This window comes from Hyperolius riggenbachi, chromosome 3 (genome assembly GCF_040937935.1).
Source record: "Hyperolius riggenbachi isolate aHypRig1 chromosome 3, aHypRig1.pri, whole genome shotgun sequence".
Classification (NCBI taxonomy): domain Eukaryota; kingdom Metazoa; phylum Chordata; class Amphibia; order Anura; family Hyperoliidae; genus Hyperolius; species Hyperolius riggenbachi.
The window spans coordinates 63,613,394-63,635,445 of NC_090648.1; the positions used below are offsets into that span (position 1 = coordinate 63,613,394).

The window sequence follows — 22,052 nt, forward strand, 5'->3', positions numbered from 1 at the left end:
TATTGGTCCTGTGCTTGTAATGATCACTTCTATAAATGCTTTGAATGATAATAATCACCAACAAGCTGTTCCCATCCCCTTCTTGCACCTCTGACACAGTGTTGTCCTTGGCAAGTTTTGGTGCCCCGTATCAATTGTCATGTATAGAGTGCTTGGGGGGCCCCATGTGAAACTCGCACTGGGGCCCATAGCTACGCCACTGCCTCTATCCATCACCAAGGGGAGGGGGGTGGCGCTTGTCCCCGTGACCTCCTCTGATGTATGTGATGTCTGTGCATGGGGCGGAGTCATGGGTCACAGGTGCCTCCGCCAGCAATGGAGAAACCGCTAAAGGAGGTGGATGGGTGAGCTGCTCGACACTTACCACGGGCCCGGGGACACACACATTACCCTAAATCATTGGGCCCCATAGCAAAGAGCCCCTACACCTAGGCATAAAGCAATGATAACTTCCCCAACCCCGTACATATAGAATAGGTATGACAAATACCACACAGATAATACCCTACTTACAAACTACTCAGGTTACAACGTTTCATACATACAAAGTTGTGACCAAGGTTCAAATCTCAGTTCTTCCAGCTCAGTATGCCAGTACCTATTCCGTAAGGAGTCCTTGGGCAGGACTCCCTAACACTGCAGTGTGCCCTACTGAGAGTGCGCCCTCAGTGGCTGCAACATGCGCAGTAGCCCAGACTGATCCCGACTAAGCCTATTACTGAAGCTGATCGTGGCTGAACGGCAGACCACTTGAGAACGGCGAGGGACTCACACGTGTTTATGTTGCAGGAGGAAGCAGCGGGTAAGTATCGGTTCTTTTTATATTTACAGCTCTGGTACACTTTAAGGCATCTTAATGACGTATTTAAGCTTGAAAAAAAAAATCTATGTATCCCCTTTTGATGTTGCATGTATGTATATCAGGGGCAAACCCAGGATTTTCAAAGGGGGGATTCCTGAAAGGTCTCCCTCAGCCACGCACAATACAGTATAATAATATGGTAGGATATCACGCTGGGTACACATAATGCAATCTCCCGTCCAACTGACAGGATCTGACAATTATTCCCTAAATGTCCGATCTGCTACCGATTGACAACGGGATCGATCAGGAGCAGTTTGGATACAGATAATAATGAGGACAGCCAACATTGCTAATGAAGGGGAAAGTGAAGCACTCACACAGCAGGGCATAGGGCTGTGCTCATACCTGACTCTAAGTTTCCAGAGCTGCTCCATGCTCTGTACACACGCTGCTGCTCTATCCAAAGACAACTGTAACAGGGAAAGAAAGTGCCGGCAAGCCCTGGTCTGAGGGGGGATTCTGGGCAGCTGTAATTCCCCCCCCCCTGTTTGCCTATGTATTATTATTTATATAGCACCATCATCTTACACAGCGCTGTACAGGGTATATTGTCACCTATCTGTCCCTCAGAGGGGCTCACAATCTAATCCCTACCATAGTCATACGTCTATGTATCGTATCGTGTAGTGTATGTAGTCTAGAGCCAATTTTAGGGGGAAGCCAATTAATAATAATAATTGCAGTATTTGTATAGCGCCTTTCTCCTGTCGGACTCAAAGCGCTTGCAAGGCAGCCACTAGAGCGCACTCAGTAGGCAGTAGCAGTGTTAAAGGAATACTATTGAACTTTAACACATTTCTGTCAGTAGCATACATCAAAATTGCATTAACAGCTAGTGCAAACACAGCATATCTTTTTGCTGTGCAATGTTTCTTTTTCTTTTAATTTGCCTTTTAAACGGACCCCCTGACAAGCTGACGGCGTCGGCTAATGGGGCAGCTCATTATGACAGAGGGGATTCCTTTTTACAGTGCGGTAGTGTATTATACTATTGTCACGTTTCCCCATGCTATTTATTACTATTACTATGTTTCCCCGACACTATTTAGCATGCCAGGCATCTGTCATGTAGCCTGCTATTCTGCCCAGCCAATCCCCGCAGAAGGAGACTTCCGTGTGTCGGGCTCGGGCTGCCGCCGCATTAGTTGTTTTGTCATCGCTACGCAACGGCAACCATATGAGCTGGAGGAGGGCGCATCATTGCTCCTTCCCTTCGGCTCCTGCTTCCGATGCGCAGCGATGACAAAACAACTAATGCGGCGGCAGCCCGAGCCCGACACACGGAAGTCTCCTTCTGCGGGGATTGGCTGGGCAGAATAGGAGCGAGAGCGTTTGTCTCTCGCTCCTCATAGCAGGCTACATGACAGATGCCTGGCATGCTAAATAGTGTCGGGGAAACATAGTAATAGTAATAAATAGCATGGGGAAACGTGACAATAGTATAATACACTACTGCACTGTAAAAAGGAATCCCCTCTGTCATAATGAGCTGCCCCATTAGCTGACGCCGTCAGCTTGTCAGGGGGTCCGTTTAAGAGGCAAATTAAAAGAAAAAGAAACATTGCACAGCAAAAAGATATGCTGTGTTTGCACTAGCTGTTAATGCAATTTTGATGTATGCTACTGACAGAAATGTGTTAAAGTTCGATTGTATTCCTTTAAGGAGACTTGCCCAAGAAACTCCTATAGGTGCAGGCTTACTGAACAGGCAGAGCCGAGATTTGAACCCAGGTCTCCTGTGTCAGAGGCAGAGCCCTTAACCATTACACCATCCAGCCACTTATCTGTATGTTTTTTGGATGTGGGAGGAAACTGGAGTACCTGGAGGAAATCCACTAAGACGGGGAGAACATGCAAACACCTTGCAAATTTTGACCTGGTTGGGATTCAAACCAGGGACCACCGCTGCAAAGCTAGAGCGCTAACCACTAGCATCGTGCTGCCCATAACATCTTGTGAGTAAACAGGATTGAAGCCCGACAAAAGATATACAGGCGAAAGCTTGCTTACTCTTATTCTTTTAAAAAATGGTATCCTGATTCAAAACTTCTTGCTCTTGCTAATGGCTCACACGGTACAATACCCTACTGCTACTAATATTATGACTTTGTAATACATTGCAATATTATTGTCTGACTAGTATCTGTTACTATAAGATAGGGAACACCGTATACTTTAACTTATTGCCATATAACATAATGCACAATGCAGATTTAGGTGCAATGAGATCAGCATAACATGATGACATCATGACAGTGATCCAGTGAAACAAAGCTCAGCACCACGTGACGCGCAGGCTGCGGGCCGCAGGCGATCACGTGACGGGGTCACGCCGGGTCAGCGCTTGCAAGGGACGTCGGGATTTGTAGTCGTCTGCATTGTGATTTCCGGGAAGGAGAGAGTGTAAACATCCCGGAGCTGGAGGGGCAGCCCGGGCGGCAGCAAGATCCCCGGTAGTGGGGGGATGGGGAACTGCTTGTCTTCACAGAGCGCTGATGATCTGTCCCTGCTGAATGAGTCTGATGGGGCCAGCCTGCCCGGGGAGCCCCCGCCGCCCTACCAGGTGACTGCTGTGCCCGTGTCACCCCCTCCCAATCATGTCTTGTATGTGTCTCCGTGCCCCTCCTCATGTCCTGTGTGTGTCTTTTTGCCCCTCTCCTTCATGACTTGTGTGTGTCTGTATACCCCCCTCCCCCCCCCCCCATCATGTGTTGTGTGTCCCATCATTGTGTGTGATGTGTGTACTCTGTGTGTGTGTGTGTGTGTGTGTACTCTGTGTGTGTGTGTACTATGTGTGTGTACTGTGTATGTATGTGTGTGTGTGTGTGTGTGTGTGTGTGTGTGTGTGTGTGTATATGTATGTCTGCGTGCCCCCATCATGTCTTGTGTGTCTGTGTTCCTCCCCCCCCCCCCATATCATGTTTTGTCGCCCTGGTGACAGCATTGCCTGTGTCACCCAATCCCAATCATGTATTTTGTGCCCCATTATGTCTTGTCTGTGTGTGCCCCTATCATGCCTTGTGTGTGTCAGCCCCCCCCCCCCCCCGCTTCATGTCCTGTGTGTGTCTTTGTGCCCCCACCCCCTTTCATGATCTTTGTCTGTCCCCCCCCAAATAATGTCTTGTGTGTGTCTGTGTCTCCCACCCCCATCATGTCTCGTGTGTACACATAACACTGTCTCCTCTGTGTGTGCCCCATCTTATCTGTATATTGTGCCGAAGCCATATACATTTTCTAGCTAAATCCTGTGGTGTATGTGCATATATAGTGCTGGGATCTCTTATATACAATGCATATATGTACTGCTGAGATCGCCTCTGTGTATATGTTGTATATATGTGCTGAGATCCCGTATATAGTTACATTGAATGTATTAGTTCTGGTGTGGGAATGCTGTTTGGTGTATATGTGCTTCTTCTGCCTCTCCCTCTATCTTAGTTTTGCACGGTAACCTCCAGTGTACAAGCCCCTCTAGATGAAAGCCTTTTCTGGGAATTGCAATCGTCTCACTCCCAGGAAAGACACATCGAGCTGCACCCAGACATATACATTACAGAGGTCCTGAGAGAGAGGAGAGGCTCAATGTCTAGGATGAGTACACACGACTTTGTTGAGTTGGGTTTAAAAGGACTTTTCCAGTGGAGGTTGCAGCAAAATGCAGAGGAGGACAGGAGGCAGGATCAGGCTTCTTTCGTGAGTACTGGCACCACTGTGTATGACAGGGGTGCCTAAACTTTTTAGGCCAAGGGCCATATTTCTGTTCTTGAGTGCTACGAACTAGTGAAATGAAACACAATTTTTGCTGATTGCTCTTCGGTACACTATGCCTGTGATGTTCTGTCAAATAAGACATTTCCATGGCAATAACCCATATGCCGTGTGCAGTTAGCACAGTGGCGGCTGCTAATCAGTGGCTACTACTGCTGCTGGCACAGTGGCGGCTGCTAATCAGTGGATGTTACTGCTGCTGGCACAGTGGCAGCTGCTGATGAGTGGCTGTTACTGCTACTGGCACAGACAGTGGTGGCTGCTAATCAGTGGCTGTTACTGCTACTGGCACAGACAGTGGTGGCTGCTGATCAGTGGCTGTTAATACTGCTGGCATAGTGGTGGCTGCTAATCAGTGGATGTTACTGCTGCTGGCACAGTGGTGGCTGCTAATCAGTTGCTGTTACTTCTACAATGGTGGCTGATAACCTACAGGCAAGCAAAGGGGGAGGCAGTAACAAGGTGGCCCTTTTATGTGGGGCTGCAGTTACAGCCTGTTGGTTGCACGGAATTAAAGAGACTCTGAAGTCTCGTAAAAATCATGTTTTTATTTAAAAAATGTGTTTAACATGACTGCCCTACCTAAACCGCCACTGTAAGCTAACACACCTCTTCTCCCCACCCCCCTTTTTTTTCTTTTCTATATATTTTGTCTGTAGTTTGGTTTAAAGTGTAACTAAAGCCTTGACCACTAAGCCTGGGATTAAGAAAAGTTTGTTTTGCAGGACTGTTAAAACTTGTTACACAAGCTGGTGTTCACTCCTGACTAATGACTGATCTAATCAAAAGGATTGATTAATCCTTTGATCGGAACCAAATCCATCAGCAGACTGATCGGAAAAGGCAGCTGAGGCTGGTGAATATGGATTGTTGCTGCATGCTGTACCATGTATGTGTGCAGCCAATCAATCAGTATATTCAGGAACCTGTGGGCACTTGTCCAAAACAAACCATTGATTGGGTGACCCACCGTCAATGCTTTTACATTGTTTCTGTATATTTACCATGGATTACAAAGTAGAATAATCAGCATACAGAAAAGATGACTTCTGCATACTAGACCTTATACCATTTTTAAAGGTCCATTATCATGAAAAATTGAAAATTTAAAATACATGCATATAAGATGTCTATTTGTGCCAGATTCTAATGCACTGTAAATAACTTTTTTGCTATGTTGCTGTCAATAACCGGCATCCCTTATGAGCAACTCTCTCATCCCCATGAGGAGATTAACTAGTCCAAAACCTGTCAGATGTTACTGCTTACTTGCCTAGAACATTGGACAAAAGTCATTTATTCTGCAATTTGATTTGGGTGAAATGCAGTTTTTGTACACATGTATTTTCAATTTTTCTCGTTAGTGGTCCTTTAAGAGAATTTTTTTTTTTTTGGGAGGCTTTGTTTTTTGTTAACCCCATCAGGACTGACCACTGGCCCCAGAGCAGTCTCCGATGTCCCTGCCCTTTACTATGTGTCCGTTTCGTCTTCCATATAAAAGCTCTTTATTGGTATCAAGGCATAAAAGCAAGGAGATTGCTTTTATGCCTTGATACCAATAAAGAGCTTTTATATGGAAGACGGTGCTGACTCATTGAAAACGTCTACTTGAGAAGCTACCTGTAGTGCACAGGTGACTGGAGTGGAGAGCACGTCTCACGTTGTCCTCGGTCCTCCATAGGTGCTTGCTACATACTGTTTCGCCTGCCCTTTACTATATAATCCCTTGTGATCTAGTGGTCCCCATTCCCCTGGTGGTCTAATGGCCCCCATCTTCCCTCCCCCACCACAGAGATCGGCAGCATGAAGCAAGGCTGGGTATGTGTTACTCACCTTCCTCCTCTCTCCAGCGCCAAGCATCTCTGACCGGCGTCACAACAACTAGCCCTGTACCCCGATGACATCATCAAGCCGGGACCCGTACTTCAGTCAGTATGGGGCTGGATGCCAGGGTGCAGTCAGGAGCTGCAATCGTTGGTGGAATGCAAAAGATGAGTGAAGCTTGTTTACATTGTGATCCATACGATTACCGGCGATCGCAGTCATCAGAAGCCAAGCCAATCTCCTGATTAATGCCAGGAGATTAAGCTGTCAATTGACAGCTTAATCTCCAGTCTCATGTGCGCGCGATCTCGGCAGAAATGTGCTGGCCATGCAGTGCAAAATCTACATCTACATCCTGTCAAGTCCTGGGGCGGGGTTTTGCATTCTGGGGCGGGGTTTTGCAGGAGATCGTGCATCTCCACTTGAATGAGCTTGAAACTGCCGTCTATTTACGCCGTAGATCGCAGCGCTGTACTTGTGGACAGCCGTGTGACATGGCTGTCCCCTCTGGAGGCACAGAGAGCGATTGGCTCTCATAGGCTGATGTCTATAAGAGCCGATTGCTGTGATTGACTGGGGAGAGAGGGAGTTAAATAAAAATAAGAAAAAAAAGGGGTACATTTTTTTTTTTTTTAAAAAGAAAGAAATATTTGTTAAAAATAAGCATCCAAGCAGGGATCAGAGCCCACCAACGGAAAGCTCTGTTGGTGGACAGAAAAGGGGCGGGGTCATTTGTGTGCTGAGTTGTACGGTCCTTCAGCGAGGCCTTAAAGCTGCAGTGGCCTAATTGGTAAAAAATAGCCTGGTCACGAGAGGGGTGTAAACCTACGGTCCTCAAGTGGTTAAAGGATACATGAAGTGACCTAAAAAAAAAAAGGTTGACTCACTTGGGGCTTTTTTCAGCCCCTAGAAGTCTGTGTCCCTTGGCACAGCTGCGCTGCCACCCAGTCGTCAGCTCTCTCCTCTGTAAAAGGCTGGCGTCCCCTGCGAGTGTGCGCATGTCCCGCTTGAGGTCGCGCCACCATGGCTGGGAGCGTTCTGTGCCTGGCTACGGGAGCAGCACGTGTGCACAGCTGCGCATGCTCAGGAGAAGCTGACCCAGCTGAGTCGACGGCCATTACAGAGGGAATAGTTGACGACGGTGGCTGCGCCAAGGGACTCACAGCCGTCTAGGGGCTGGAAGCAGCCTCAGGCGAGTCAAATTTTTCTTTTTTAGGTTGCCTCCTGTATCCTTCAGAATTCATTTTGTTTTACAGTATCTTGTACTCAAATTAATCTACTGTACTTACAATAAAATCGAGTTCCCCATATGAGCCACTCTGTATGTGAGTCAACAGTGCCATCTTGTGGAATGCTAGCAGTACTGCATGCTTTAGAGGACGTTTATCAGTTGCCTGCTCCTGACTTCATTTCTGTGTTTCGTTGCAGGAACAGGAGTCTGTGCCTATTTATCACCCGACGCCCAGTCAGAGTCGCCTAGCCACACAGCTGACCGAGGAAGAACAAGTGTGGATTGCTCAGAGGATGGGACTAATTCAGCATTTACCTAAAGGCAGATATGACTCCGGATCCGAGCCGTCCGAGAAGAAGCCAAAAGAGTTAGTACTGCCAGGACAGGGGCTCACGTATCAAGATGGGTGCAGGGGTGGATGGTGTCTAAAGTGGCTTGGCTGTTTAAAGTGGACCTGAACTCCTGGACAGGAGAGAAGGAAAACAGAGACATGTACCCTGTATGTATTTAGTGAGTTTAGCCTGTCTAATTCCCCCTCATCTGTGGCTATTCACCACCGTAATTTGATCTCTCAGCTGTGTCAGCTCAGGAATCTGCTGCCACAGCAGAGCAGCTAAATTGTAAACGCATGATGTTACCAATATGTCTGTTTCCATGAAAGCAGGAAGTAGATACACTGCAGATTTATTGCAGGATTTCTATCAGCTGTAACAAAAGATGGGTTTTTTTAAAAGTGTAACTGTCGGGCATAAAATCAAAAATCAATTACTTATTTTTTATCTGGTAAACAAGTATTTAGGATGCTAACCAGGCAATCCAAAAGTTAAAATCTATATTACTTTTCTTGTTGATGAATGATTAGTTTGCCTGACTCTTATTTGGTACACATAAACTTTGGTACACAAAAAGGAAGTTGCAGGGCATGCTGGGTTGTCATCTTTTGCTTCTTTACTAGAGAAGCAAAAAAGGACAACCCAGCATGCCCTGCAACTTCCTTTTTGTGTACCAAATAAGAGTCAGGTAAACTGGGGAATGATCATTCATCAACAAGAAAAGTAACAGTGATTTTAACTTTTGGGTTGCCTGGTTAGCATCCGTATTACTTGTTTACCAGATAAAAATAAGGAATAGATTTTTTTATTTTTATTTTTTGAGTTCATGTCCACTTTAAAGAAACAAGAATTCTGATTGGTTGCTCCAGACAACGGCTGTACTTTTGCCCCACCTCTCTTTGCAGCAGTCTCGATCAATCCGCTCCTCCATCATTTCATTCATGATTGTTTAGGGTAAAGTCTGTATATTTTCGTTACAGGATAACCACATTAAGGTATGGTTATAGCTCTAGAGCCAGCTCATTGCAGAAAATCATTGATATTTATCTGAAATTGATTTAAGCAGGGATATTTTCAGAAATCAATTTAAATGCCACATTTTTTTAAGTTTCTTTTTTTAAGTAGTTTGGCTAATCTAATAGAGCAGAGGGGAAATTTGTAAAGGACACTTAGTGAGAGACTTATGGAGGCTGCCATATACATTTCCTTTTAAACAATACCTGATGCCTGGCTGTCCTGCTGTTCTCTCTGGCTGCAGAAGTATCTGGATCATACACCTGAAACACGCATGTGACTAATACAGTCAGACTTCAGTCAGAAACACCTGATCTGCTGCATGCTTGTTCAGGGTCTATGGCTAAAACTATTAGAGGCAGAGGATCAGCAGGGCTGCCAAGCAACTGGCATTGTTTAAAAGGAAATAAATATGGCAGCCTCAATGTTCTCCTCAGTTCAGGTATCCTTTAACTATAGGTTTGCTTTAACCTGAAATAAACTTCAGCAATATAAAATGAGAACATGATACATACATGTAGAACCAGAATGTGCACTGAAAATACATGTCTACATTTTTGAATAGTTTCAAAGGTTGAACCCTGTCTCCAACATCATGTTTAGAGACAGCCCTGCTTATCAGATTATTTATGGGCTTCTGATGATTATGTAGGTTACTTTTTCCTATGTTGCTGTCGCTTACAGTCGGTAGTAATAATCTGACTGGCTTTAGAGTAGTCCATCTCTCTATGGAGGATTTTCAGTATTTTCTTTAACCACTTCCCTACCCTGTGGTTTTCCCACTTTAAAACCAGAGCAATTTTCTACATTTCACGCTCCTCCTCCCATTCATTAGCCAATAACTTTATCACCACGTATCACACGTAAATGACCTTGTTTCTTTCGCCACAAATGATGCTTTCTTTGGGTGGTACTTTTTTCGAAGAATTATATTATTTTGTATGCAATTTAAAGGGAATAAGCGGTAAAAAATGAAGCCATTATAGTTTAAAAATAAAAGGTGCTACTGTAAATTAAACCCACACATTTTATTTGCACATTTGTCCTGGTTATTACATTTAAATTACAATCCTAGTACAATGTATGGTGACAAAAAATTATTCGGAAATAGAGGTGCATTTTTTCATTTTCGTTCTTTCCCCCCCCCCCCCCCCTCTGTATTAACTCCAGCCCCCCCAGTTAGCCATATGTGATCCTACATATAGACATATTTCCATCCACCCCCTTAGTTGGTCAGATGTGCCTCTGTATCTCCAGCACCCACACAGCATGCCAGATGTGACCTTGTACCCCCCAGCCGGCAGGATGTGCCCTTGTGCCCCCCAGCCGGCAGGATGTGCCTCTATATCTTCACCCCCCCCCCCAAAGTTGGCTAGATGTGGCTCCATAGCCCCCCACCCCCCATGAATAGCCAGGTCTGTGCCCTGTTATCTCTTTCCCCCCATCATGGATAGCCAGTGTGTGCTGCTGCCGCCCCCCCCCCCCCCCCCCCCCCCCCCAATAGATCGCTGGTTGTGGTCTTGTTCCCGCTCCCCCTCCCCCCCCCCCCCCCCCCCCCCCCCCCCTTTCACTGCAGAGATGCACAGGGAATCATTGTAAAGAGAACTCTCACCTAATCTTGTTCCTGCGGCAGGATCAGGCTCCCATCCATTCAGTACCGCTGTCAGCCTCATTATGCAGAATGGATTGAGTCCTGGCTTGATGACGTCATCAAGCCGGGACCCAATCCATTCTGCACATAGAGGCTGTCAGCGGTACTGAATGGAGAGGAGCCCGATCTCAGCCGCAGGAACAAGATTAGGTGAGAGTTCTACTTTGTAATCCTGCATGCTGCCCGATCGCAGCATGGAGGAGGAGGGAGGGTAATTACAGGAGATGGGGTGGGGGGGGAACGGACACCTGGGAGGGGATCCCTCATTAGTGTAGTTAGAGGGAGGGGGTTGGCGAGCCCAGGCGCATGCTAGCACGTGCGCTGTGCTCATTTTAAAGGGGGCAACTTATATTCACGTTGTGTATCTTTTAGGAGCCACTTGCAATGACGTGAATATACTGTAGGTAGGATGTTAAGTGGTTAAGCCATGTACACGCATATGAGGCATTTTGCCTGGCAGGAATTGGAGCTTGATCCCTCGGACAACATTAAAGGGAACCTAAACTGAGAAGGATGTGGATTTTTCCTTTTAAAGTAATACCAGTTGCCTGACTCTCCTACTGATCCTGAGTCTCTAATACTTTTAGGCACTGCCCCTCAACAAGCATGCAGATCAGGTGCTCTGACTGAAGTCAGATTGGATTAGTTGCATGCTTGTTTCAGGGCTGTGATTAAGCCACAACGGCAGCCATAGAGATCAGCAGGACTGACCAGCAACTGGCATTGTTTAACAGGAAACATCCATATCCCTTTCTGTTTAGATTCCCTTTAAAAATCTGAGGCTGTACAGATGCGGTAGCAGAACAGCATTCAAACAGTTAAACACAGCACTTTGTTCTTCAGTGAAAAAGCTCCCTGCTTCATAGGACAGCTCGCCACTTTCTGAAGAGGTGATTACATTATGTTTTGTGTACATTCCTTTGTCAGGTACATTTACTAAACCTGAGCAAATTGCTGAAACTGAGCTGTACTGAGCTGAGAAGCAGAAAGAGCTGAGGAGTGATCACTAGATAGATTTTAATATATAAACACAGCAGCTGTGCAATAAAATGCAATGGCAGCTTTCAGAGCAGATAAACTGCACTTTGGGAATTTGTAGACAATATTACTTGTGCACAAAAGCAAATATGACTGTTTGGGTAATATAAAGTAGGAAAACACATTTTTACTGAATGTTATGAGTTTTATCCCACTTTAACACTGTTATTTGCAGCAATTGGCCAACACTGTGCAACCAATCACTCCTGCTTTTCCCCTCTTCTGTCTTTCCAGGTGTGTGATATGTATGTTAGACTTTGTGACCGGGGACCCGATCCGCTTTCTGCCTTGTATGCACATCTATCACATGGAATGTATAGACGACTGGCTTATGAGATCCTTCACCTGCCCGTCATGCATGGAGCCTGTAGACGCTGCTCTGCTGTCTTCCTACGAGACAAACTGATGGTCCTCGCGCACTCAGTGCTGGACTCTGCCCATGAAGTCATGGACTCTGAAAGGGCTTAAGTGGTCTGTTGGTTGAAGTCTGCTGTGGGCTGGCGATAACCTATAGTAGTCGGTTATAGAGAAACGCTGCTGCCTGAAGGTCGCGTCCTTCCCATGAATGTTTGATTCACATTTTATTTCTGAACGTCAGAGATCCAGGATGGAGGGAAACATCGACCTTTTGTGAGGCGTATAAAACTCCTCCATCGGTGACAACGGCTTGGTTGAGAGGAGGAGGACATTTCTTGTACCAAGAATTGATATCTCATCTCGTTCTGTTCTGCATTGTGGGCATCGCCAATCTAGACATTTCCGCGCAAGCTTTATTGCTCTAAAGCGAGAACGTCTTGTTCTCCGAAACTGGCGTGAACAAAAAAATATATATATTTATTCTGATACCAAATAGTGCAGAAAGTAGGGCGTGTTTATGTGAAAGAGGGCGTACTGCTGGCCAGTGTGGAGAGACACATACATCCCGAGACATGGAGGTGTGGGTGGGAAAATCACAGCCTGTGATTGGTTTTCTTGCAGCTAGAGGGCACAGTATTGAACCATGGCGGGTCATTAATACAATGTAAGGTTCTCGTGAGTGTTAAGAGGTCCAGTCCAGCCATAGGTGGGTATTTCTATGGGGGCCGTGTGAGCGGAGTTCCCGGCTAGCTTCTTGTAACCTGGTCCCTTCAGCAGTGATATCTCCCAGACGTTGTTCATGCTCTATTATTATACCCAACGCTCCCATTTATCTTTTGCATAATATGTATGCATTGACTATGCAACCTGGACGTGTAGAAAAAAAATCATAAAACAGGTGGGTAAAATCCAAGAATCCAGGAGGCCAATGTGACAACCAGTGCTTAAAGGGCAACTGAAGTGAGCGGGATATGGAGGCTGCCATATTTACTGCCTTTTAAGCAATACTAGTTGCCTGGCTGTCCTGCTGATCCTCTGCCTCTAATACTTTTAGCCATAGCCCCTGAACAAGCATGCAGCAGATCAGGTGTTTCTGACATTGTCACATCTGACCAGATTAGCTGCATGCTTGTTTCTGGTGTAATGTAGACACTACTGCAGCCTACTAGCCTAGCAGAGCTGCCAGACAACTGGTATTGTTTTAAAGGAAATAAATATGCCAGCCTCCTTATCCCTCTTACTTCAGTTGTCCTTTAACATGAAGTCATCAAACCAACAAACGCTGATAATACCATTAATGGTACATGGTTTATTGCAAGCTTCCAAAACTTTAAAGGGTACCTGTAGAAAAAAAAGTGCCCCAAATGGGTACTCCCGTCAATGGAGGAAAGCCTCTGGATAATCCAGATGCTTCCCCCGTCCTTCTCCATACAGCTGTTCCAGCGCTAAGACCCCCAAAAGACTGTCCCGTGCAGTAGCACAGACCTGATTGGGCTCAGCTTTTTTTCCCAAAGCTCAAGCAGGTCGATGCCGCTGCGCAGGTGTGGTGCGGTTGTGCTTCTGGGGTCTCCGTGTTTGAACGGCCTGGCAGTGGAAGACTAGGGAGGATCCAGAGACTTCCCTCTGCCGAGGGGAGGATCATACTTTTTGATTAAACAAACTCACAGGTTTGCTTTAAAGGGGGATTTTAGAAAGAAGGAGTTGGGGAATCAATTCATTGCAAAGTGAGAAGTTAAAAAACAATAGAGAGATTGAGACATGATTGATATTATTCACCATGTCATTTGTTCATATTGTTTAATACACAATCAGCCAGCAGGTCAGCATCTTCACTACTGAGAGGCATGAAAAAAAACAGCAGACTGCCATTATCTATTACCACATCCCTAATAATGCGATAGGGGGACGCACACACACGCACACATACACCACTTCCCACAATGCAACACTGTTCACAGACAGGAAACTCATCACACTGTGGGAGGGGTTTCACCACAATATCAGACATCCCTTCAGATCTGTGTGAGAAAAGGAAAAGATTTCTCTTGGGAAAGGGGCTATCAGCTACTGATTGGGATGAAGTATAATCCTTAGGGCCCTTTTCCACTAGTAATCGCAATCACAAATGCCAGCGATTGCCATTTTTCATAAATGTTGTTATGCGATTGCGATTTTTTTTTTTTTTTTTTTTTTTTTTTTTTTTTTTTTTGCATTGCATTATCCCTTAAAAATCGCAAGCGATTTGTGGTTTTGCTGTGCAGTGGAAAAGGGCCACTATCAGCGTCTGCGATGCTGAATCGCAAATCGCTAGCAATTTTTAAATCGCTAGGGTTTGATAAATAACACAGTAATCGCGGTAGTGGAAAATACGATTCAATTTTCACTAAAGCGCAATCGTGCTGCATAGCGAATTTTTTTTTACCACGATTTTGCTATGCAATGCATTATGGATTGCGCAATCTCTAGCATTTAGCGCTAACGATTGCTAGTGGAAAAGGGCCCTTACAGTTACTCTTTCAGTTTGTTTTTCGGGCATGATAAAAGTGGATCAGAATTGTGCTTAAAGAAACTTAAAGTGAACCTCCAGATTGAAAATCTACTCAGCAGCACTAAAAATGCTTGGTGTTTCTTTAAGTTTCACAGCATCAGAACTTGGTTTTTCTTACCCAAGCCTCATTTTTAGCTGTACAGAAACTAAGCTCCGCCTCATCAAAGAAATTTGCCCGGGCATTTTTCCCCTGATGTTGTGCAAAGCATGATGGGATTTCTGTTGAATTTCTCGTGGCCTAGCACGCGCAGCTGGGAGGAGTGATCAGGACACAGGACAGTTGGAACTGTGTCTCATGCTCCCTGTCACCTCCTTTTAACCAAAAAGATGGCTGCCCCATGAAATCACAAACATTTGCCTGTTCTTTTAAAACAGCGTGGGTAAGAGATTATATTGCCTATCTATTTTAATTAACATTACTAATGGAACTTAATGACCGTATGTTTGTTCAGGCTGAAGTTCCTCTTTAATGTTTGGAAAGCTTGCAGTAAACCATGTCCAGTTAGTATGTAACCGTATTACCTGAATCGTTTGTTGGTTTGACGTCTGCATATCTGCTCCAGGACTAACATTGCACCATACCTCACTTGCTTTACTAGTATTTAACCTGAATCTATTAATGGAAGTGGCTCTGACAAAGAAAATACATAAAATCCAAGTCACTGCTGGATAGGACAGACCAGAATTACCTATTTATTCACTCCGATCCCAAACTATTTTTGAAGAGCTGGGAAGGGCAAGGCTTGCTGGCTTGGCTCCTCCTTTTATTTTGCCTGTGCCACGTAGCGTTGGTGTGAATAGGGGGATCGGGTTGTAGTGCCAACAGCAGTTGGGTTGCAGAACTAACAACCTTCCATATGTCAGGTTTTTTTTTTTCGTTTTTTTTTTTTTGCTGCCAGTCTCCACTTTATAAGTGAGGTAGCTCCTGGCCCTTCCACATGTCACTATAAGAAGTGTGTTATTGGAGGAATAATTATCCCTTGGTGCTGTCCTGGTGATACCTAGAAGGTAAAGAGACACTGAAGCGGAAAAAAATAATAATGATATAATGAATTGCTTGTGTAATACGAATAATTACTAGAATTTTAGTAGCAATGAAAATCTTCTAATATTTTTATTTTCAGTTATATAGTGTTTTTTATAACATTGCATCATTCTCTAATATTTGCAATTTAGACACTACTCAGCAGTCTAAATGGGTTCAAAAGTTCACTAGCCTGCTCTGAAAAATCTTCCCTGCAGAGGGAAAAAAAAGATACTATGGCCTCAATTCACTAAGATCATGCTGGAGATAATAAGGCAAGAGAAAACTTACCTCCACACAGTGAGAGAGTTATCTTATCTCTTCAATCCTTACGTTACCTCTCCTGTAGTTAATTTACCTCCTCTGTAGTTAATTTACCTCCTTTGTAGTTAATTTACCTCCTCTGTAGTTAATTTACCTCTGTAGTTATTTTCACACGCAGTTAATGAACAGCCTGTCTTTAACTCTGGAGTTATTTTAAGGATTAAAGAGTTAACTTAAAGACAGAAGAGTTAACTTTAGGTTTTCCTGAGGTAAAATGTTTCCTGAATATTACATGCCTTATCACCATGGTAACAACTCTAGAAACGTTATTAAAGACAGGAGATAAACTTAGTGAATTGAGGCCAATGTCTTGTAAAGCTTATTATCTCAAGTGTCTGGCAGAGTTCTCTGTAAGTCGTAGAGCTCAATCGCTAATTTGCATAGATAACTGGAGTTTGTTAGCTCTTCCTGTACAGGAAACAATATTGGACTTGTGTCTCTGCTGCTGTTTTCTTTCTTAGCTGTACTACACATACAAATCACTGTATCATATTTTTTTTTTTTTCGCTTCAGTGTCTCTTTAACTGTTGGCTGAATGTCCTGCTTTCTCTCGTTACAGTGTCTCCATATATCCCTATAGAGATTGTGTTATTGACTCCTTTGTTGATTCTTTAGGGCAGGGCTTCTCTCACCCGGCCTTTCTCATGTGGGTGACTTAAAATATGCACTGTTGGTGGGAATTCAGGCCTGTAGAAGAGCTCTCTTTCAGGAAGGTAGACGAGGGAATGCTGTGCTGGTGTTTGTGAGCCCATATACATTAATATGTCTGAAACCGCAGTTAGACCAATGTGTTTTTTTAGCTTTCTGTCAAAGTCAATAGAAACGTCTAGCATGTGTCGTCCTGGCAGATGGAGAAGTTCCTGTGAAAGTATGGCAGAGAGAGCAGTGGAAAGTAGTGCCTGGCACTCGTATGCACACTGGTTAAAATGCACTTTGGATTCAGCAGTCCGAGCTGCACTCACCACCAACGAAAATTCAATCATCAAATTCCAAGAAGAAAAGCAGGTCGGGCACCTGTTCTAATGTTTCAGTGTAAGTTTAATTCAAACAAGTACAGTAAGTTACATCAGAGTGAACAAGACGGCCTGACAGCCGTTTCATAGGTCCCTCCGTCTTTCTGGCCTCTGACGAAGCAGGGGGACCTGCGAAACGGCTGTCAGGCCATCTCCTTCACTCTGATGTAACTTACTGTACCTGTTTGGACTTTAAGCATTAGAATTGGTGCCCGACGTGCTTTTCCTTTTGGAATTTGTTGAAAGTACGGCAGAGGCATTTGATTGAATTTTTTTCAACGTGAGCGATTTAAAAAAAAAAAAAAGTCTTGAATTTTTATGGCAAAGCATACAGTACAAGGCGCATTTATGGAGGCAAGCCATCTGTTGTGCTCACATACCACGCGCTTCCACTCACTGTGACTGAAGAATACGGCAGCCCAACTCGAGGTTCAGAGGTATTTATTCTTCAAACACCAGCACAGGATTGCCATGTCTGCGTCCATGCGAGAGAAACTAGGACACGTCCATTCAGTTTCAATCAGTATATAAGATGCATTTTAGTGGGTGAAGGGAGAACAGGTGGTTTATCTTCCAGTAAATCTTTTTGCTTCCCATGGACAAGGGATGTTGGGAAATCACTTAAGCATGGACATGCATGGCTATAAACTCTTGACAAAAGCCCAAAACTTTATCATTTCAAATTCATCCGGCATACGTTTCTGGCTCACCTGTCCCTGGGGTGGAGTTTGTCAGACATAAAGGGCCCATTATGCTGCTTACGGGGTGGGTGGCTGATTAAGGGACCCCCTCCTAGGAAAATTTTACCCAGAAGCCTCGTAACTTGACCTGGTTCTGCAACTTGGCATGATACCCCCTTTTGCACTGGAAGTATTCCATATCATCCTATGGCTTTAGAGCTGGTGCACACCACAAGAGCTTTTTAAACACTTAAGATTTTAAAAGCTGTTGCTAATGCAATGCTATGGGGGATTTTTACAAAATCACATTGCTCCAGTGTGAACACACACGGGATAACATTAGTAGGAGCTTTTAAAATCACAAAGTGCTCATAAAAGCTCCTCTGGTGTGCAGCAGCCTTTATTGAGCTTAAGGCGATTCTTCAGAATCCAGATGTCAGTGGAGCCCAGGAACAAGCGCTGTCATGTAGAATGCTGGGAAAAAATATTGTACATTTTGTTCCAGTGCAACGTCTGGATGCGGCTGCATTCAATTGTATATTATTATTTTTGTCTTTTTACCATAGAAGTACACTGCCATAAGTTCTCTGATATGATTGCTGCATTTCCCCACACCGTAAAATAAAACCCGCGCTTCTCCGCATTTATACATCACAAGATCGCTGTGTTTTCTTTCATTTGGCTCTGTAATTCTTGTGCAAACGTGAAACTAAAAAAGAAGGCAATACAGTTGGTAGGTTTATTTTGGTTTAAATGAAGGGTTAGGACTATTTCCTTTTAAACAATCAGCTTACCTGGCTGGCTGGCCACTGATCCACTGCCTCGTAAGGGCCCTTACATCTAGCGATGGATGGGAAAATGGAGTTGCGCAGTTCCCCCTGACTAGCTGAATTGCCAGGCCACCTAGCTGAGGATCCAGGCAGCCTGGGAGGATGTACAAGGACCGATGAGTCTGAACAGGGCTGGAGAAAGCCCAAGGTGTGTATTTTTTTTCTTACATCTCGGGTACACTTTAAAAAGTACCTGAGGTGACGTGACATTGATTGATATAAACATGAGTATTTACAATGTCAAGCATACAACTAGGCTATGTTCCAGTTTTTTCGGTTGTTGCCTGAAAGAGTTAAATATTCAGGCATGCAAGTGACCGGTTCTCTCCAAGCAGGACCAAGAATTTAACTTTATCCCAATCAGTAGCTGATACCCCCTTTTACATGAGAATTCTATTCCTTTTCACAAACAGACCATCAGGGGGAGCTGTATGGCCTCCCACAAAAATTCTGAGTAGGTACTCTTGACAGTTTCTCGTCTTTGAACCTTGCTGCATTGTGGGAAATAGCTGTTTCCAACTGCCAAAAAAACATGCAGCAGCTACATCACCTGCCAACAGTAAAAATGGTACCATGTAATAAATGTCAGTATGTAAATCGGGGATTTAAAAGATTTTACTATGGGCAAACACTGACTAAATCATTTATACATAATTATTGTTATTACATTAGTTTCACTGGAGTTCCTCTTTAAGGTGGCCACACACAATATAAGTTTTTTAAATATCTGTTCAATTCAAGAATAGCAATACATTTTTCTGGCTGATTGTAAGAATTCAAAAATCTGAACAATGTACCGCACACCTATGTTCAATTTTTCCCCAGTCAGGAATAAAATAATGGAAAGTTCAGAAAAAATTGATAATCCATCACACACCATACAATTCTTGATAAAGTTGATCTGAAATTTCCAACATGTACAATCACCCCCCCCCCAAAAAAAAACAACAACTGGGAAATTTGATTGGACTTATCAATCGAAAACAAAGCTTGGGATCAAAACTATCAAATTGGTGAAAAATTGGATCTTTTAATTGTATGGTGTGTGGCCACCTTTAGTTGGACTATATAGCACAACACATTAACCTCCTGAGCGGTATGGACGAGCTCAGCTCGTCTACCACCGCCGGAGGCTGCTGCTCAGGCCCTGCTAGGCCGATTTTTATCAAATAAAAAGCAGCACACGCAGCCGGCACTTTGCCAGCCGCGTGTGCTGCCTGATCGCCGCCGCGAGCAGCGGCGAAAGAGGGTCCCCCCAGCCGCCCGAGCCCTGCGCAGCCGGACCAATCAGTTGGATGAGGGCTGGATCGGAGGCGGCTGACGTCCATGACGTCACTCCGCTCGTCGCCATGGCGACGAGAAAAGCAAAACAAGGAGGGCCGCTCATCGCGGCCCTTCTTGTTACTTCTGGTCGCCGGAGGCGATCAGAAATATGCAACAGGAGCGCCCTCTAGTGGGCTTTCATGCAGCCAACTTTCAGTTGGCTGCATGAAATAATTTTTTTTTATAAAAAAAAAAACCCTCTCGCAGCCGCCCTGGCGATCTCAATAGAACGCCGGGGAGGTTAATAACGTATTGAAGCCATAAAACTGTTGCCTGGCAGAGAACAGCTTCTTAGTGTAAGGAATAGATTTTTTTTTTTAAGTGAATACTTCATACATTAGTTGTGGCTTACAACTGTGTCAGACTGGCATTTACCTGAGACAAAACTTCATTTTGTAACTTAAAACAAACAAAACATTCTAAGTCATATTAGGAGCAGGAAGATCAGTACAATTGATTATCAGTTTATTTTCAGCTCAGGATCACTTTAACAGAGTAATATTTTAAACGAATTGTGTATCTTGTGGAAAAAAAACAGTTTTTGCTGCATCAGTTCATAGATCCTTCATAACTGGCCACTGCCTGCTCACATACAGCCATTCTAAAAGATTCCTTTTATGACCTGGAAACACAGGGAGGTGAGTGATTTCTGTCAGTTGTAGCCAAACCTTCTTATTGCATCATAGCTTATGAATGAGGGGGTCAGGAGTGTTAAAGTGCACTACAGGCTGCTGTTGTCTTAGAGAGATTTAGCCTTTGCCTTCCCCCTTGCAGTCTGAAAAGCACAGATGATTCAACCCAGTAATCAAAAGCATCTCAACCTTCACACCCTGAGGCTTTGTTCACATCTAAAATCGCAATCGGCTTTTGTGAGTGATTTAGCCCCCCCCCCCCCCCCCTCTCTGTTGCTTACCTTCGCGCTTTGATTTTTGTAAAGCGCTTTTCAAAGCGTTTTTTTTTTTTTACACTTCCCGAAATGCTCAGATATGAACTATCCCATAAGGATTCATTGCACTAGAAACTTTTTACAATCGCCAGCGCTAAAAAAAAATGCCCTAGATGTGAAACAATGGCGCAACGAGAGGAAACCAGAGAGGGCTGTGAAGGCGCTAAGGCCATGTTCACGGTGGTGCATTATGCAGACGCTTAACTCTGCACTGCAATGTAACTGCAATATTTACAATGTGGCAGGTGCCTTGCGGTATAACTGGATGCTGTATGGTTATACAGTGTATTACCACCAGTAAACGCACGCATTAACAGTAGAAGTGAAGCATACTTCTCATTGACTGCATACTTCACTATACCCTCTGTTATGATCCTGCTGTCACAGGGTACGCAACGGCCGCTGACGATGGCCTGAGGGCTTAGAGCCTTTCCTCATCTGTATGTTGTTTTTTTGTGGCTACAAGCAGTGGCGTAGCTAAGGAGCTGTGGGCCTCGATGCAAATTTCACAATGGGGCCCCCCAAGCACTCTATACATTCAATTGATACAATTCACCAAAACCTGCCAATGGCAACTACAGTGTCAGAGGTGCAAGAAGGGGATGGAGAGCAGCTTGTTAATGATTACCACTATTCAAAGTATCTATAGAAGTGATTATTATGAGCACAGGACCAATAGAGAGGTAATACTGTAGTTGAGGGAGGGCCCTTCGGGGCCCCTTTAGCCCAAGGGCCCCGATGCGGTCGCAACCTCTGCAACCCCTATTGCTACGCCCCTGGCTACAAGTATCCTTTAAGAGAAATTAATTCATTGCAAGCTACCATAGCTGCTGTACTGATCACAGGAAACCTGAGATGTTTTAATCACAAGGATCTATACCAGTGATGGCTAACCTTGGCACTTCAGCTGTGGTGGAACTACAAGTCCCATGAAGAATTGCAATCCTCTGGCAGTTCTTAGCATAACTCAGGGAGACAGAAGCATGGTGGGATTTGTAGTTTTGTCCCAGCTGGAGTGCTAAGGTTAGACATCACTGATCTATACTTACCCAGTGTCTACCGCCAGCCCCTGTAGACCATTCGCCCACTGTCAGCCCCAGTGGTTGTAATCCTGTAGGCAGTAGCAATCTGTAATTGCACAGTTAAAGTGGGCCCAAATTAAAAATACAAGATTTCAGAAATAAAATCTATTTTATTAATTATAATAATAAATAGCAGCCTTTTTTAAGCTGCATGACAAATATAAAATATTTTACATTTATTGGAGGAACCCCTCCCTTCCTT

The 22,052-nt window shown here is 44.4% G+C and overlaps 1 protein-coding gene across 1 annotated transcript; it reads left to right on the forward strand.

Annotated features, from left to right (window-relative positions):
• Positions 1-3,228: 3,228 nt before the first annotated feature.
• Positions 3,229-14,272, forward strand: LOC137562666 (RING finger protein 11-like). The gene is made up of 3 exons (XM_068274219.1): positions 3,229-3,428; positions 7,886-8,055; positions 11,958-14,272. Exons 1-3 carry the CDS (start codon positions 3,330-3,332, stop codon positions 12,127-12,129), a joined length of 441 nt encoding a protein of 146 aa, XP_068130320.1. The 5' UTR covers positions 3,229-3,329; the 3' UTR covers positions 12,130-14,272.
• Positions 14,273-22,052: the final 7,780 nt, after the last annotated feature.

Bases quoted from the DNA above. Each gene is read 5' to 3' on its own strand.
- LOC137562666 (XM_068274219.1), top strand. From the start codon at position 3,330: ATGGGGAACTGCTTGTCTTCACAGAGCGCTGATGATCTGTCCCTGCTG. The intron at 3,429-7,885 runs GTGACTGCTGTG...GTTTCGTTGCAG, and splicing joins AGCCCCCGCCGCCCTACCAG to GAACAGGAGTCTGTGCCTAT. The intron at 8,056-11,957 runs GTTAGTACTGCC...CTGTCTTTCCAG, and splicing joins TCCGAGAAGAAGCCAAAAGA to GTGTGTGATATGTATGTTAG.